Source organism: Mesoplodon bidens (genome assembly GCF_964165515.1).
Source record: "Mesoplodon bidens genome assembly, chromosome: 2".
In the NCBI taxonomy this organism is placed as follows: domain Eukaryota; kingdom Metazoa; phylum Chordata; class Mammalia; order Artiodactyla; family Ziphiidae; genus Mesoplodon; species Mesoplodon bidens.
In genome coordinates this window covers 14,263,389-14,279,810 of record NC_138177.1, presented here as the reverse complement: position 1 = coordinate 14,279,810, position 16,422 = coordinate 14,263,389, and the positions used below count along the sequence as shown (strand labels likewise).

At 37.7% G+C, this 16,422-nt stretch overlaps 1 protein-coding gene across 2 annotated transcripts in view; it reads right to left on the bottom strand.

The window, feature by feature from the left end:
- The window catches only part of KCTD3 (potassium channel tetramerization domain containing 3), a 71,881-nt gene extending 57,813 nt beyond the window's left edge, over positions 1-14,068 (bottom strand). For both annotated transcript variants that reach the window (XM_081216039.1, XM_081216040.1), the window contains exons 1-8: positions 13,567-14,068; positions 9,229-9,282; positions 8,941-8,986; positions 7,216-7,289; positions 2,037-2,095; positions 1,682-1,762; positions 562-702; positions 13-103 (exon numbers count right to left, since the gene is read on the bottom strand). In XM_081216039.1, coding sequence (XP_081072165.1) covers positions 13-103; positions 562-702; positions 1,682-1,762; positions 2,037-2,095; positions 7,216-7,289; positions 8,941-8,986; positions 9,229-9,282; positions 13,567-13,649 — 629 coding nt within the window. In that variant the 5' untranslated portion in view covers positions 13,650-14,068. The remainder of the gene's footprint in view (positions 1-12; positions 104-561; positions 703-1,681; positions 1,763-2,036; positions 2,096-7,215; positions 7,290-8,940; positions 8,987-9,228; positions 9,283-13,566) is intronic.
- Positions 14,069-16,422: the final 2,354 nt, after the last annotated feature.

Genomic DNA, 16,422 nt, shown 5'->3' with positions numbered 1-16,422 from the left:
ATTATACAATACCTGTAACACACAGCAAAATGGGCATATGCAGCTACAATCCAGTTGTGATGGCCAGCTACTATTAGTACCTTTCGTGGATCCACAGGAAATCCTGTTGATATTAGCAAAAGAAATCTTTTATGTTCTAAAGAAGGGGTTGGCAGAACTATGACTAACAGGCCAATTCCAGTCCTCTGCCTCTTTTGATAAAGAAAGCTTGGTTGGAACACAGCCATTCACATCTGTGCATACATCGTCATCACTGCTTTCGTGCCACAATGAAAGTTGAGCAGTTCCAACAGAGACCCTTCGGCTCATGAAGCCCAACATGTTCACTGTCTGGCCCTTTCCAGAAAAAGTCTGCCAACCTCTGTTCTAAAGATTTAGAGCTAACAGAAGGTCATGAACTTTCTAAATAAAAATTATGTTAGGTGAGATTCTTCAAGATATAAATGGTAGATCTAGATAAAAAAGAGATAAAGCGAAAATCACATCTTTAAAAATAGTTACTCAGTATCATCTAGAACTAAAAACATACATACTTTTTTAATTTATCTACTCTTTGCTTACCTAGCCTAACAGTCTCTTCTCCAGTTCCAGAGAGAACAGGCTGTGTACCATTTCCTCGAGCTTCACCTTCTGTAAAATTTAGTCCATTTCTAGAATCAGCAGAGGATCTAGTAGTGTTGTTTATTTTACGACTAGGAATACCTATAAAAGGAAAGAAAAAGATAAGTTTATTTCTATGTTCACTTACCAAAAATTTAAAATTTCACATTATGGCTAAGAAACAAACAAATGTGAATTTCATTATAGTCAAAATTTATCTTCCAATATACCAATTTACTGCAAATAATTAACTACCATAGAAAACAAGATGAGATTTTTTAAAAATAAAATTCATTCAACAGATTTCTGATACTTATCATGTTATATATATAAAAAGTAAGACTAAGATTTATCATATTATACTCTGTATTTACCTAGCTCTAGGTTACCAGATCAATCAATCACTAACTCATTCATTCTGTCACTACTCTTCACATTTATGGAACAGTTACTATGCGTTAGGTACTATTTACTAATATAAACCGCTCTAGAGCTGAATTACCTTGTACTTTCAAACATCTCTTATTTGGCAGGAGAGCCTTTTTCAAAATGAAATCTTGTTCAAAAGCCTGCTACAACACAGGTAAAGACCGAACTCTTCTAACTCACTGAAGAGGGGCAGAGATGACATGCACCTCACACTCCTCTGCCCTGTACACTGCTAAATCTCTAAAAAGCTCCTGGGGTCCCACAAAGGAGAACGACAACCAGTTCTCAAACACAGGAGTCAGCAAATCTGGCCATGGCCAAGTCCAGCCTGATGGCTGTTTACATAAATAAAGCTGTGTATTAGACAGTCTCACCCATGCATTTCTGTAGCATTTATGGCAGAGCTGAAGAGTTGCCACAGAGATCTTTTAGCTCACAAACCCATCTGGCCCTTTACAGAAAAAGTTTGGCAAATCCCTACCCTAATACACAGTACGACTTAACTTCTGTTAATATTAAAGGTCTCACTTTTTCTAGCAGATTTACAAAGGAAACTCAATAATCAAGAAACAGATTTTCCTACTCACACATCTGTACTTACTTAATGATAAAAAGACTTAAAAAAAGAACTAAATAGATAAAGCAGAAGTACCTGGTGGAGGCAAGTAACCATGAAAAAGGACACTGCCACAAGATGAACGCTCCAGTTCTTCACATAAGAGAAGCCTTCTTACTAAAAACATTTCAAAGCAAACTTGTCAAGAGTACATGCAAACACAAAAATAGTACTCCACTTTTATTTTCTCTAGTTAAAGAGGATAAGGAAAGAAAAGGAAAATGTTTAAGTTAAATCAGCTGACAACACCTTTTTACTATGAAAATCCACAAAAACCAAGCACTGACTACTAGTCCATCAAAAATTAGAACCTGATATAAAACACATTTCATTTGGGCAAGTTTAGTGCTCAAGGGGTCAAATCATAAATAAAAAATACTAGGATACATACCTAATGGAGTGATTCCATAAAATTCTGCTTCATGCCTGAGAACATTAATACTCACTCCCCTACAAAGAAACCAATGAATGATGTGAATCCTCTAACACTGGCAACTCGGATTATCATCTGAAGCAGAAAGAAAAAGTACTAGGTTCTTAATGTTCTTAATGAACAAAGTCATAGGGCTTTAAAACTTACTTTTTTTCCTAAGATCCTTAATTATCTGAAGAAGTATAGATAAAAAAACTGCACACCACCAAGAACGTTTTCTTACTAAAAAAACCATTTATATACAGATGAATTGGTTGACTAAATGAGAGATTAGGGCTTTATAGGGTTAATACAAGTAATTATCAGTAAGTATCTAATAAGGCAAACAAGAGTGGAAATCATTCCTATGGTATTAATTGCTTTTAAGCATAATTTCTATACATATTTTAACCTCCCCAATTATCCTATAAGCTCCCTGCAAGCATGTTCTCCTCTGATCCATGTTTGTATGCCTCATGCAGTGCCTACCACAGTGCTTGTGTGTAATAGTTACGCAATCCATATTTACTGAACAAATAAATTCAGATAAATGACTCTTCTCAACAGAAACCAAAAACAAAAGCAAAACAGAAGGCAGAGGAAAACAAAGATCAGCCTTAAGAAGGGCTGTTACCCAGATAAAGATGTTACAATAAAGTAATATGAAAATAAGAAGTAAAAACGAATAGAAGCTTAAGAGTTTTAAATGATTCATTTTAGGTTTCAGTTATAATCTGTCCTTGCTTTAAAAATATTGCCTGGGCAGAAAAGAGAGGGGACATCACTACAAATTCCATGAAAACTAAAAGAATAAAGGAATACTATGAACAACTCTATGCCTACAAACTTGATAACCAAGGTGAAATGGACAACTCCTTGAAAGACACAATCTGCCAGAACTCACACAAGAAAGACTATCTCAATCGGTCTACATATATTAAAGAAACTGAATCAATAATAACCTTCCAAAACAGAAAGTACCGTGCCCAGGATTCACTGGTGAATGCCACCAAACACTGAAGGAAGAAATTATACCAATCCTCTACACTCTCTTTCAGAGAAAGAAGCAGAGAGAACACTTCCTAACTCATTTTATAAGGCCCTCACTACCTTAATACCAAAACCAGACAAAGACATTACAAGAAAACTACAGACCAATATCTCTCATGAACACAGATGCAAAAATTCTCAACAAAATATTAGCAAACCGAATCCAACAATGTCTAAAAAGAAATATACACTACAACCTAGTGGGTTTTATCTCAGGTATGCAAGGCTGGTTCAATATTCTAAAATCAATTAATGTAATCTATCACATTAACAGACTCACATGATCATATCAATAGGTGCAAAAAAAGCATGTGACAAAATCCAACACCCATTCATAATAAAAGCTCTCACTAAAATAGGAATAGAGGGGAACTTTCTCAACTTGATAAGACTACTTAAAAAAAAATCCTATAGCTAACATTATATTTAATGGTAAGAAATTTGAAACTTCCCACTAACATCTGGTTACAAGACAAGGATATTCCCTCTCACCACTTCTTTTCAACTTCATACTGGAAATCCTTATTTACACAAGTCAAGAAAAGAAAAGGCATACAGACTGGGAAGAAATATATAAAACTGATGATCACAGATGACATGATTGTCTATATAGAAAATCCAAAGGAATGGACAAAAATCTCCTGGAACTAATAAGCAATTATAGCAAGGTTGCAGAATACAAGGTTAATGTACAAAAGTCGATTGCTTTTCAATATACCAACAGTGAACAAGAGAAACTTGAAATTAAAAACACAATACCATTTACATTAACACCCCCCAAAAGAAATACTTAGGTATAAATCTAACAAAGTATATACAAAATCTATATGAAGAAAACTACAAAACTCTGATGACTTAAATCAAAGAACTGAAAAAATGGACAGATATTCCTAGTTCATGGATAGGAAGACGTAGTATTGTTAAGACATTAGTTCTTCCCAATTTGATCTGATTCAATGTAATCCTAATCAAAAGTCTAGCTAGTTATTTTATGGATATCAACAAATTGATTATAAAGTTTACATGGAAAGGCAAAAGATCCAGAATAGCCAACACAATATTGAAGGAGAAGAACAAAGTTAGAGCACTACCACTACCCAACTTCAAGCTTTATTATAAAGCTAGAAAAATCAAGATAGTGTAGTACTGGTGAAAAGAATCAACAACAGATCAATGGAATAGAACAGAAAGCCCAGAAATAGATCCCATACACATAGTCAACTGATCTATGACAAAGGAGCAAAAGCAAAACAATAGAGTAACAAATAGTGCTGAAACAACTGGACATCTGCATGCAAAAAAAAAAAACAAGAGAGAAATTAGTCTAGACACAGACCTTACACCCTTCACAAAAATTAACTCAAAATTATTCACAGACCTAAAGGTAAAATGCAAAACTAAAAAACTCAAAGAAGATAACATTTAGGAGAAAACCTCAATGACAGTGGGTATGGTGATACCTTTTTAGATACAACCAAAAGACATAATCCATGAGAGGAGTAAGGATAAGCTAGATTTCATTAAAATTAAAAACTTCTGCTCTACGAAAGACAATGTCAAGGAAATAAGACAAGCCACAGAATGAGAGAAAATATTTGCAAAAAACAAATTTGATAAGGGACTGCCATCCAAAATATACAAAGAACTCTTAAAACTCAACAATAAGGAAACAAATTCAATTAAAAAATGGGCCAAAGACCTTAACCAAGGAAGATACAGAGGTAGCAAATAAGCCTATGAAAAGATGCTCCACATCATATGTCATTAAGCATATGCAAGTTAAAACAATGAGTTACTACTACACATTAGTTAACATGGCCAAAATCCAGAATCCTAACACCAAATGCTGGCAAGGATGTGAAGCAAGAACTGTGTCATACATTGCTGGTGGAAAAGTAAAATGCTACAGCCACTCTGAAAGACAGTCTGAGGTTCCTGTAAAACTCTTACCATACGATCCAGCAACGGCACTCCTTGGTATTTACCCAAAGGAGTTGAAAACTTACAACCACACGAAAACCTGCACATGGATGGTTTATAGCAGCTTTATTCCTAACAGCCAAAACTTGGAAGCAACCAAAATGTCCTCTTTAGTAGGTGAGTGGAAAAATAAACTGGTATATTCAGATAATGAAATATTATCAGCATTAAAAAGAAATAACATGAATAGACATGGAGGAAAGTTAACTGCAAAATATTAAGTGAAAGAAGTCCATCAGAAAAGGCTACATACTGTGTGATTCCAACTATGACATTCTGGAAAAGGCCAAATTATGGAAATAATACTTTGTACAGTATTATAAAGATGAACACGTGTCATTATACATTTGTGCTAACTCATAAAATGTACAACACCAAGTGAACCAAAGGTAAGCTATGGACTTTGGGTGATTATGATGTCAATGTAGGTTCACATCAGTTGTAAAAAAAACAAAAAACAAAAAACAAAAGTATCATTCTGGTGAATGATGTTGACAGTGGAGGAGGCTGATAATGAAGGCAGGGGGCACATGGGAAATCTCTGTACCTCCCTCTCAATTTTGTTGTAAACCTAAAACTGCTATTAAAAAAAGAAGTCTTAAAAAACAACAGACAAAAAAAATTCTGTAGGCCTAATGAATACATGTAATTGCAATATTAAATTACTTTTATTTGTGAAATTGGTTGTAACTAGTTTAATAAGAACAGTTAAAACTTTCTTATTCTATTTCAAAACTACTTGTGTTAACATTAGAGTAGCACTGGCTAATCATTTGTCTGGGGAAGACAGACAAATATGATAATACAGTGTGATAAGTGCAATACAAGAATTTTATACAAAAAACAGAAGTAGAACATAGTATTCTTTTTTCAATTCCTTCCCACCTTCTTTTAGAAGGTACTACTCAGAGAACTTAAGTTTGCTAGGCTTCCCTAAATGAAATAAAGAAGCAAGTTGAAAGAAAAGCAGTGAATACAAATATTTAAACTATTATAGTTCTGCCATTCGTGGGTGATTTAGTCGTGGATTAGTCACAAGGACACTGACTAGAAGTAAATTTAGGCTTTAATCAAATGCTAAAAATAATTTTACCCAGAAGTTAAGTAGTTAGTAATATACTTCCCACTTCCACCCCAGGCCAAGAAATAGACAAACAAAAAGCCCCAACAAACTCTTTTATTCATTCAATAAATATCTATTGAGCAGCTACTATACATGCCATTTTAACAACACTGGGAACACAGCAGGGAACAAACCAAACAAAAAAATCTTTGCTTTCAAGGAGCGCATATTCTAGTGAATATAAGCCAAAAATTATATAATATTATAAAGAAGCAGCTTAAAGAAACAATTAGAATTCTAAAAGCTGTTATCTAAAAAAGTATTAATAGGTCCTTAAGTGAAAGTTCATTAGGAATATATGAAATAAAAGAACAATAAAATACAAATTAGATTGTAGCTTCCATTGTAGATTGTAGACTATGGCAAAGTTAAATAGTTTAAATGGTCATTCATTTACCCACCAAAACAAAATGTATCGCTATGCGTCAAGCATAATGCTCGATCCTACAGGTATACAGTAAACAACTTGTCCTTTTAGAATTTAAAGTCTAATGGAAGATAGACTACTGGGGTAGTGGCAGTACAGGAAACTCTGAACACCTGTATGAGGCAGACACAGCAGGGATCATTGAAGTGATCAGAATCAAGCTGAGAGCAGAAAGGGTTGAAAGTGCTGAAGCAACAGAAATCAAGCAGGAGCTAGATTAGAGAGAGCCTTAAGAAACAACAGGAAATCCAAAATCCTTAGCCATTAATCCAATAACACGTAAGAGTTTTAAGCAGGGGAATAACCAGATTAGATTTATATTTTCAGAAGTTAATTTTGGCTACAGTGTGAAAAATGAATTGAAGGGATATAAGAATGAAGACAGGGAAATTGGTAAGAAGGCTATTAGAGTAATCCAGAGGAAGGGATGATGGTGGCCTGTATCTATGACAGTTTAATTCTGATGAAACTTTTACACAAAAATAATCTTGGGGCGGGGAAAAAAACTTTTCTTCATAAAATATACCCAAAACCATACCTTTGAATAAAAATTTACTTTCAAAAGATACATTTCTTACCTTAAGTCTAGTTCTTTTGTCCGAAGAAAATTTAAAATGGGTGCAAACGCTGCTGGATCTCTATCAATAAATATCTGTAAATAAAGAATTACAAATTTTACTTTCAAATTATAAATTAAACTTCTCACTTTAATATCTGTAACACTAACTTAGGGAACAAATACTGAATTATTTAAATACTATATCTCCTTGATTCCACTCTTATTAAATTTTAATGTTTCTAAAATTGAAATGTAGTTATAACCATGTGCATTTATGTGGTAGTAGTGGTGTCTTTTCTCCACCTGAAAAGCTGTTGTTAGATTATATTTTAAGGTGCAGGAAAAATGGTATCAAATAAGTCCACTTTCTCATTTCTATTTAATTGATATCTTTGGTGAAAGGGACACCAAAGGGAAAATTTTTATCTGAAATATTCTAGAATTCAATAAATACTTTGAAAACATTATGCATGAATAATACTTTCTTACATCATCTGATCACTAATTATTGGTGACAGTGATTGTGATTTACATAGTCTGTGATTCATAAGTGAATAATTAAAACAACAATGTACTTTTATAATACACATGAGGCAATCAAGAAAAGTAAAACTGCACACTGCTGTCCAAACTGGAAAACAGTAGCACTTTTACATACCACTATCTCAATTTCCTCAAGGGCTGGGTGCAGGGTGAAGGGGAGGGTGACAACAACAACAACAACAAAATTTTTTAAAATAACAAACACAGCACCACAGAATACATATGGGGAAAATAAAATGCTTAAAAAATATGAAATACATAATTGATAACTTTTTACAGGAACGTATGCCAACACTATTCTGAACCAATTACAAAAGCTCTAACCATAAAATTGAACACCTTTTAAAGCTTATGTAAGTCAATTACACAGCAGAATGGTAACAAATATTAAACCTTCTTATATTATAATCAGTTACTATATACAATGAATGAGGTTCTTCTGGCTTCATAAATTCTTGCTTTTGTTTTTATTAGAATCAATCAGAAGTTGAAGAAAACACCAGAGAATTGTAGAGATCTAATTACTGATGTCCTTTTTATAATCTCACATGGACATATCTGCTTGTGCTGCTTTATTCCATCTGCAAATCTCATCACAACAAATAAACACCTCTGGTCTCTTTGTTGCCTCCCAAATGAAAGTCTTACTTGCTTTTGTGAGCCCTAGACATTTATTTTACATGTTATTGTTCATATTACAACTGCTTTTTAAATTTATAAACCAATTTTTTTAACTGAAATTTAATAGTTCTTTACTTCCCTCACTACACCATTGCTGCACAAGTTCATAAGGTTATTCTCCACAATAAAAAATTGTAGAACTCTACTAATTTGCAACATCTTACCATTATAATATTGAAATATTTTAGTATTTACATTCATCTATTTACTGTTCAAGTTTCAATTATTGATTAAAAGAAATATTTCCTCTCTTGACAATGTAAGCTCAGATCCTACAATCTCTCTAATCATGATTATTTAAATTGCTATATGCAGTATTCCCAGTTTCAAGTTCTCTTCTATAATTACAGAAACACTATTCATGACAAGAAATAAAAATCTTTAAGTACATATACTTTCATTTAGTAGTCTAGTAGTACTTTCATAGAGTAGTTTCCCTGTCTTCTTAGAGTATAAGGATCAAACATTATAAGCATTTTTTAATCTAATTTAGAGCATACATCAACATTGTTATACTCACAGCACCAGTTTCATCTCGAAGTGTTGAAATTCTTCCACTCAGCAAACTAGAAGTCATTAAGACAGAGTTAGTTTTTAAAATCTGAGTATGAATAAAATGCTCTAAGTCTTTCAAACATCAAAGACCAACACAAATGAATCATCCTATCTCCAAGGTAAAATAACAATTTAAAAGTTATATTTTAAGAGTTAAGTTTTTTTATTCAATACATAAAAATATTTATTTTTATTGTTTTAATAAATAATCAACTGTATTTAAGAAAAGGTACTAAAGAATTATATGAAATACCTGGAAAAAAAAGAATCTGGAATCCACATAAGTGTTTGTCTTGAGGTACTAAACCTGCAATTAAAAAGTATCTGATATTATAAGAGAGGACATGATTTGAAATTTCCATGTTAGTTAACTTGCTTTAATATGCTGGCTAATGATTTACAAGCTGCGGCATAGCTACAGCTGTATCAATTATATTCATTACTTTTAATATCTTTAAATTTTGCTACTTTCAATTCAGAGTTAAGATTATTCCAAGAGCTGTCAATAAAATCAAATAATTAATTTGCTTACATATAAAGCTTCCTAAAACACTACTTTCTAGCATGCCAATCTACTGAAGAATCAATAATTAGCGCACCACACCAAGTCTAAAATTCTCAACGTAACATACTATCTTCAGGTCACGTTTCACCTCTCCAACACAAACTGTTTTCCCCTCTAATAAGAAAGACAGTACTTCTTAATATCCCCAAACAATCCATGCTTATACCACTTCAGAATCTCCATCCCAGCTGCATCAACCTCATGTTCAATTATCCAAGTTCCAGCCATCTTTTTTTTTTTTTTTTGTGGTACGCGGGCCTCTCACTGTTGTAGCCTCTCCCGTTGCAGAGCACAGGCTCCGGACGCGCAGGCTCAGCGGCCATGGCTCACGGGCCCAGCCGCTCCCTGGCATGTGGGATCTTCCCGGACCGGGGCACGAACCCGTGTCCCCTGCATCGGCAGGCAGACTCTCAACCACTGCGCCACCAGGAAGCCCCATCTTTTTTTTTTTTAATAAATTTATGTTTTGATTTTATTTTTGGCTGCGTTGGGTCTTCGTTGCTGCGTGTGGCCTCTCTCTAGTTGCAGCGAGCAGGGGCTACTCTTCGTTGTGGTGCACGGGCTTCTCATTGCGGTGGCTTCTCTTGTTGCGGAGCACGGGCTCTAGGCGCACGTGCTCATTAGTTGTGGCTCGCAGGCTCCAGAGTGCACGCTCAGTAGTTGCGGCTCACGGGCTTAGCTGCTTCGCGGACCAGGGCTCAAACTCGTGGCCCCTGCACTGCCAGGCGGATTCTTAACCACTGCACCACCAGAGAAGCCCCGTCCATCTTTCTTGATACCATCCAGGTTCTACCTTCTCTTGAATGGCTTTTCCAAATACACTATCCTATATTATCTTTCTGAGCTCATATTAATCCCACTGCACATAATGCATTTAACATTTCCTTTATAGTCTTGGGCTATTCACAACTGTTGCATTCACTCATTCAAAAATCACTCAGTAAACACTGTTTAGAGGTTAACTGCCATTTGATCAAGTCTGCTTATTACCACCAATTTGAGGGGAACTTTATCAAAGCCTCGTGTAACAGACCCAGGCAAAACAATCAGTAACTGATGTAAACTGGCATGACAAAGAATTCGATATAGGGCTCATCCAGTCCAACACCTGATGTCTGAATATTTTCATTTTAAGACTCATCACACTGCACTATGTATTTCTGACTCGCTGCCCCATCACCCCGTATCCTCACAAAGAAGAGAGCCCAACAGACCTTTACTTTCCCTCCACATTCATTTTCTAGCATTACATGACTGTTTTAAAGTAGCTCCTGTGCCCATTAATCAGGCTAAGAAAGGAGCCAGTTTACTCAAGAAAATATGGCAAATTTTCCCAAGCATATTTCTTACCAGAATCTTAAGGAAAAAATGAGAAGTAGATTACAACTAGTTAGAGGAAACTGACTTGGTCAAATCAATAGAAGCAAACCCAGTAAATGGTAAACTGAAATTTCTAAGGATCCACTGCAAAAATGAGTCACTGTGTTTTAGAGGCAATCAAATTAATTCCAAATAAGGATCACTTCTAACTTGTGACCTTTCACATTCACTGCTTATTCAGCAAATTGTTTGCCAAATAACTTAAATTTTGTGTTACTTAGAAAATTACCCAGGTCTGCTTAAAGTCATATTAGCAATTTCAATTAAAATCAGCAGTTCGGGGTGGGTTTAGTAATCTGGAATTTCTGGGCAAAGGGATTAGACTCTCATCCCCACCAATTTTTTTTTTCTCCAAACAAGTGAAAGATGGTGGGGGGGGGGCAAATCCCAAGCTCTCACTGGTTCCAAATATGACTTCATGAAAACTACAACATTTAAAATTACATATGACAAGCATAATTCTCTGAAATGTATATATATGAAAAGCCTTTTCTATGTTTTTATCTCATATCTACAGTATGCCAAGAAAAAGATCACGTGCATTTGGCCTCAGCAAAACATATCCACATTTATACTCCATGCTACTTGCCTCCTACTAAATTTACTTGGAAACAATCTAGTTAAAATTATTTATTCTGGGCCTCCCTGGTGGCGCAGTGGTTGAGAGTCCGCCTGCCGATGCAGGGGACATGGGTTCGTGCCCCGGTCCAGGAAGATCCCACGTGCCGCGGAGCGGCTGGGCCCGTGAGCCATGGCCGCTGAGCCTGCGCGTCCGGAGCCTGTGCTCCGCAACGGGAGAGGGCACAACAGTGAGAGGCCCACGTACCGCAAAAAAAATAATAATAATAGAATTATTTATTCTGCAAAGTTACTATTGATAGATAATGCCACTAACCCTTGTATTTCCCATTTACTGCTTCAAATTTTTTTATCAATCCTGGAAGGTTGGTACTATTATTGTCATTACACATTTTAGGAAACTAAGCACTAAAAAATAATTTGCCTAAGGTTGCTGAGCTAGTCTCCCACTGGCTGGTCCCAGACCTCTCTCCTGAGGCCTCAAATCATACTCATTCAAACAGAATTAATCACAAATGGAGCCACACTGGTTTTCTTTCACTTCATTAGGGTTTTTCTGGTAAATAATAATAATATTAACAATTCTAAATGAAACCTCATCTTCTCTACTTTCTGAATCATCCATGAAGTGTTAAATAAATGATAAAAATTGGTCATTTTTTGGATTAGACCCTACCTATACCATGTGCTTCTCTGCTCATAAGAAACTCTCCTTTGACTTTCACTCTATCACGTCACAGCTGAGTTCAATTCTATGCCACAGGTGGTTCTCCCAGTGGCAATTACTCAACTTCAAGGAAATTAGAAACTAGGACAGGGATTTTAAATGACTACAGTGCTACTCTTCTGAAGGCCAGCTCTTGCAGGGTATTACATTTTTGCATCCATAAGTTACCAGGGTGGCAAAATTTTCAGGTGATTTTAGGAAAATATCCATGTCTTGCATTAGGAGACACCAATCTTCCCCTCCATAAAACCGGAATCTATATAGCAGCAATAACATTGTAAACTAATAAACAGTTTTGCTTGGGGGATAAGAGGGAAAAAAAGAGTGAGCAGAGAAAGCATTACTGTTTCCTGTGTTGAATTCTCCAGCACACTCAGAAAACTATTCAAACACTATACATTTTTATCACTATGGTTCACAGTGCTGCCGTTGTGCGTTTTTTAAAATACTAGTTAAAAAGTCCTAGGTGTTGAGCATAGCAAAATACACTAACTCCCAGGGCGCTTCATCGTTTATCTCCCACCTAGCCTAAAACTCAACTACCCCTTCCTTGAAACAGCTGGCAAACTCCCATTTCCGAGAGGAGTGACTCATAAACCATAGCAAATCCACAGAAGTATGATTTCCCCCCCCCCCCAACAAGCTTATTAAAAGACACAGTAAGGGAGTGGAAGGCCAGAGAGAGATCAGAGAAGAGCTTTCGGTCTGTTTACTAGGAGAGCGCCACAGGGTGCCACTACCCAAAGCTTCCCAGAACCAACTCTTCAAACTGCAGTTTCTGGACTCGCTGCCCTACAAGTTGAACAGATCCTTCAGAGCCACGCACCAAGAAACTCTGAAAATAAATAACAACGTACCGCGCAACTACGGCACTCCCTCCACCGAAATTCTTGGAGATTTCAAACAGCCCTTACTGAGGCATTATCGCCCGAGCAAATCGATTTACCTTGTTGACCAAAGAGAAAGGGAGGCAGGTGCACCTGCAACAGTCAAACCACAAGGCCCGGCTTCCACAAAATAAATTCCTCAAGTACGCGCCAGGGTTAGGTAAGGAAGGCTAAAGAATGTTCCTCTCGGCCTGATCCCCTAGAAATGGGGAGGGACGTAGCTGATATTCTAGGAAGGCGGCAGCGCGGCCAGATGAACCCTGGTCTCGGTGATTCCCAAGGCCGCCTGCCCCTCGAGATCCGCGGACCTGCTCCCGCCCGGAGGGCCCTGCGCTCCCCGCCGACTCGGCGCCCATGCTCGCCCGCTATCCCGCCCCCCACCCGGGGCCCGGCCTCCCCCGGAGGTCGCCCGCCCGCTATCCCCCCACCCCGAGCCCCTTCTCCCCGACTCACCTGGTGCCCCCCACGTTCAGCTGCACTATCTCGCCGCTGCCGGCCGCCGCCGCGGCGAAGCTGCCGCAGTGCCCTCCCGACATGTCCGGCGGCTCCGGCAGCACCCGCCGCCCTCCCTCCCCGGCCGGGGCCGTCGAGCCCGCGGCGGGAGCCCGAGGCGGAGGCAGCGGCAGCGGCGGCGGCGGCGGCGGCGGCGGCGGCGGCTGCAGGGCCAGCAGGGCTGCGGGCGCCGGGGGGCGGGCGGCGCGCGGAGCCTCCCCCACGTTCTCGGCGACCGGGCGGGGCTGGCGGGCGTCCGCCTCTTCCCCTCCGCTCCCGTGGCGCGGGAAGGCGGCCGGGCCTCCACCTCTCGTAGCCTCCAGGCCGCCCAGCCGTGGCCTGCCGTCAGCTCTCCGCTGCCCCCCTCGCAGCCGCTGCGGCCGCAGCGCCGGCGGGAGGAGGGGTCGCCGCGTGGGACAAAATACCGCAGCGTTCTGCCCTTCGCCCGCCACGGCCACAGAGCTTGAGGCGGAGGAAGGAAACGGGGAGGAGGAGCTTCCCAGCCCAGCGGCCGGCGTGGAGGGGGGCGGGGGTGGGGGAATGCGCTCCTGGACCAAAGCCGGGTCCCATGGGATCCTGTTTCTTCCCTCCTACTCCCGCAATCCCAGCACGTTTCTCTTTTACATTTCAGATTTTCCAGCCCCGGGACTCAGATTTGCTCAGACTTGAGGGCAAGTCTGGGCAAGCTGTTCTAAGCATCCTTATTGTCTCCCTTCTCCACGTGGATTTGGGAGATGAAAGGAAAATTTCTGAGAGGAAGTTATGCCTAAATGTTTACATTGCTATTTATGGTGGAAATGCGGTGAAAATTTGGGGATTTTAAAACTTTATAGCGCTTATCTCAGCAAACTCGTTACCTTACCCTTTTCCATCTCATCCCTACTCTCCCAAGCAGTTTGATTTCGTTAAGCAGGGGAGAAAACAAAAGACAAAAACAAGGAAAAAAAAAAAAAACCCTAGGCAGTGTAGTGCCACACGTTTCTGGACTATAGTAAGTACTCAACTAATGTTACACACACACAAATACATTTTTTTAAAGTTTATTTCTTTTTGCTTTAAACAGTATATATTGGAACTGGAAACCTTAATGGCTACTAAAATATACTTTTAAATGGTAGTACTATAATACCTGGTGAAGTAAAATTCATATTTTATGGCAAGAGGGAAAAAAATTTAAACATAAAATTTTTCTTGGCTTCCTTCGCCCCTTTGGGGCGGAATGGGCATCTGCATTCCCCGGACCTCCTTAGGAGGTAACGTTCCTTCTTAATCTCATCAAAGGTCACAATTCTTTAGGAGATAATCTTCCTTCTTAATCTTGGGGCCGCTCACTTTGTACTTGTACATCTGGATTGTGTAACTGTCAGTAATACATCATTTAATGTACAACCCTCTGTCTCAAAAACTTGTATAGCTGTGCTTTGACCTCATAGGCAGAACAGACCTCGAAGCTTTCCGAAAGGCTGTTCCTGGGTTATAATTTTCAATTTGGCTCGAATAAAATTTTTCATTTCTTTCTATTTTATCTTTGGAGATTTTCTAAATGCTTTTTTATTTAATGTTTTTACTGTAGTATAGTTGATGTATCCATTTCTTTCTTTTATCGACTAATTTCTTTTGTTAACCTGATGGCTCCATGAGCTAACAAAGACAGTATATTATGTTTCAGAAGTCATTTGTGGTACTAAAGCCTTAGCATGAATCCTGTTTTGCTATAATTTTACCATAAAAATTCAAAATGAAGACCTACATGATAGTATATTTTAAATTTTCATTGTCATAATAATTTTTTTAATCCTCTGCTGGCAAATATGCCAGTGAGATGATATCCAAATTTGACTTAAAAGAGGATAGCAGTACTTACAGATATAAGATAAATATTATTTACCCCAGTTGATGATAATAATAATAGCTAATCTGTATTTAAGGATTTATCATATGCTAGGTGGTTTAGATATTTTCTGTCATTTTTTTCTTCACAACTATTGTTTCACTATTTTAAAAATAGAAACGTGGGACTTAAAATGATCAGAAAACTTGCTCAAAATTATGTAGGTGGCATATAGCATAGCAAGAATTTGAAGACAGGCAGTTTGAAATCAGTGCACTATAACTCACTATATCTCACATATTCACTTGATACTAAGAAGATCAGATTAATGGAGAATTGAACTAATAATTTTCACACTTTTTAAACAGTATTAGCTGTCTTTGTTCTAACCCTTAATATCTATTTCTATAAGGATTTGAAATTTTGCTTTCAAATTTGCAGGATAGAATTAGATGGTAAAAAAAGGCCATTTAATTATCCCTGGGCATTTAATTTTCCATTGGAAGAATGTAAAAGAGCACTTATTAACAGATTTTTGCCTTTAATGAATTCAAAAGGCAACATAGAGTTATTTGTGACAAGGCTTCTTATCCTTCCTGAAATAAATAAATGAAAGCACATTCATCTCAGTGCATAGTAATTATTAACTATCAGCAAGACATCTCATCAGGAGAGGGGAGAGGACTCTATTTTATAAACCAAAATGGTCAGAGCTTCTTGATGTATCCAGACCAATGTGAGTCTGAAGGGATTTCTTACTCATAAAACTTAAAGTTAGGATATTATTTACTTCTTAAGAGTACATTGAAACATTAACAAAGACAGCAGAAAGGGAAAAAATATTTACAATATCTATCAGACAAATGATTAAAAATCCACAGCACTTGGTTGTATGTGTATCACTTTACAAATCAACTGAGGAGACAAAAAGGGAAAAATATGGAAAGTATATCAACAGGCAAGTGATGGGATGATAACTAACGAAA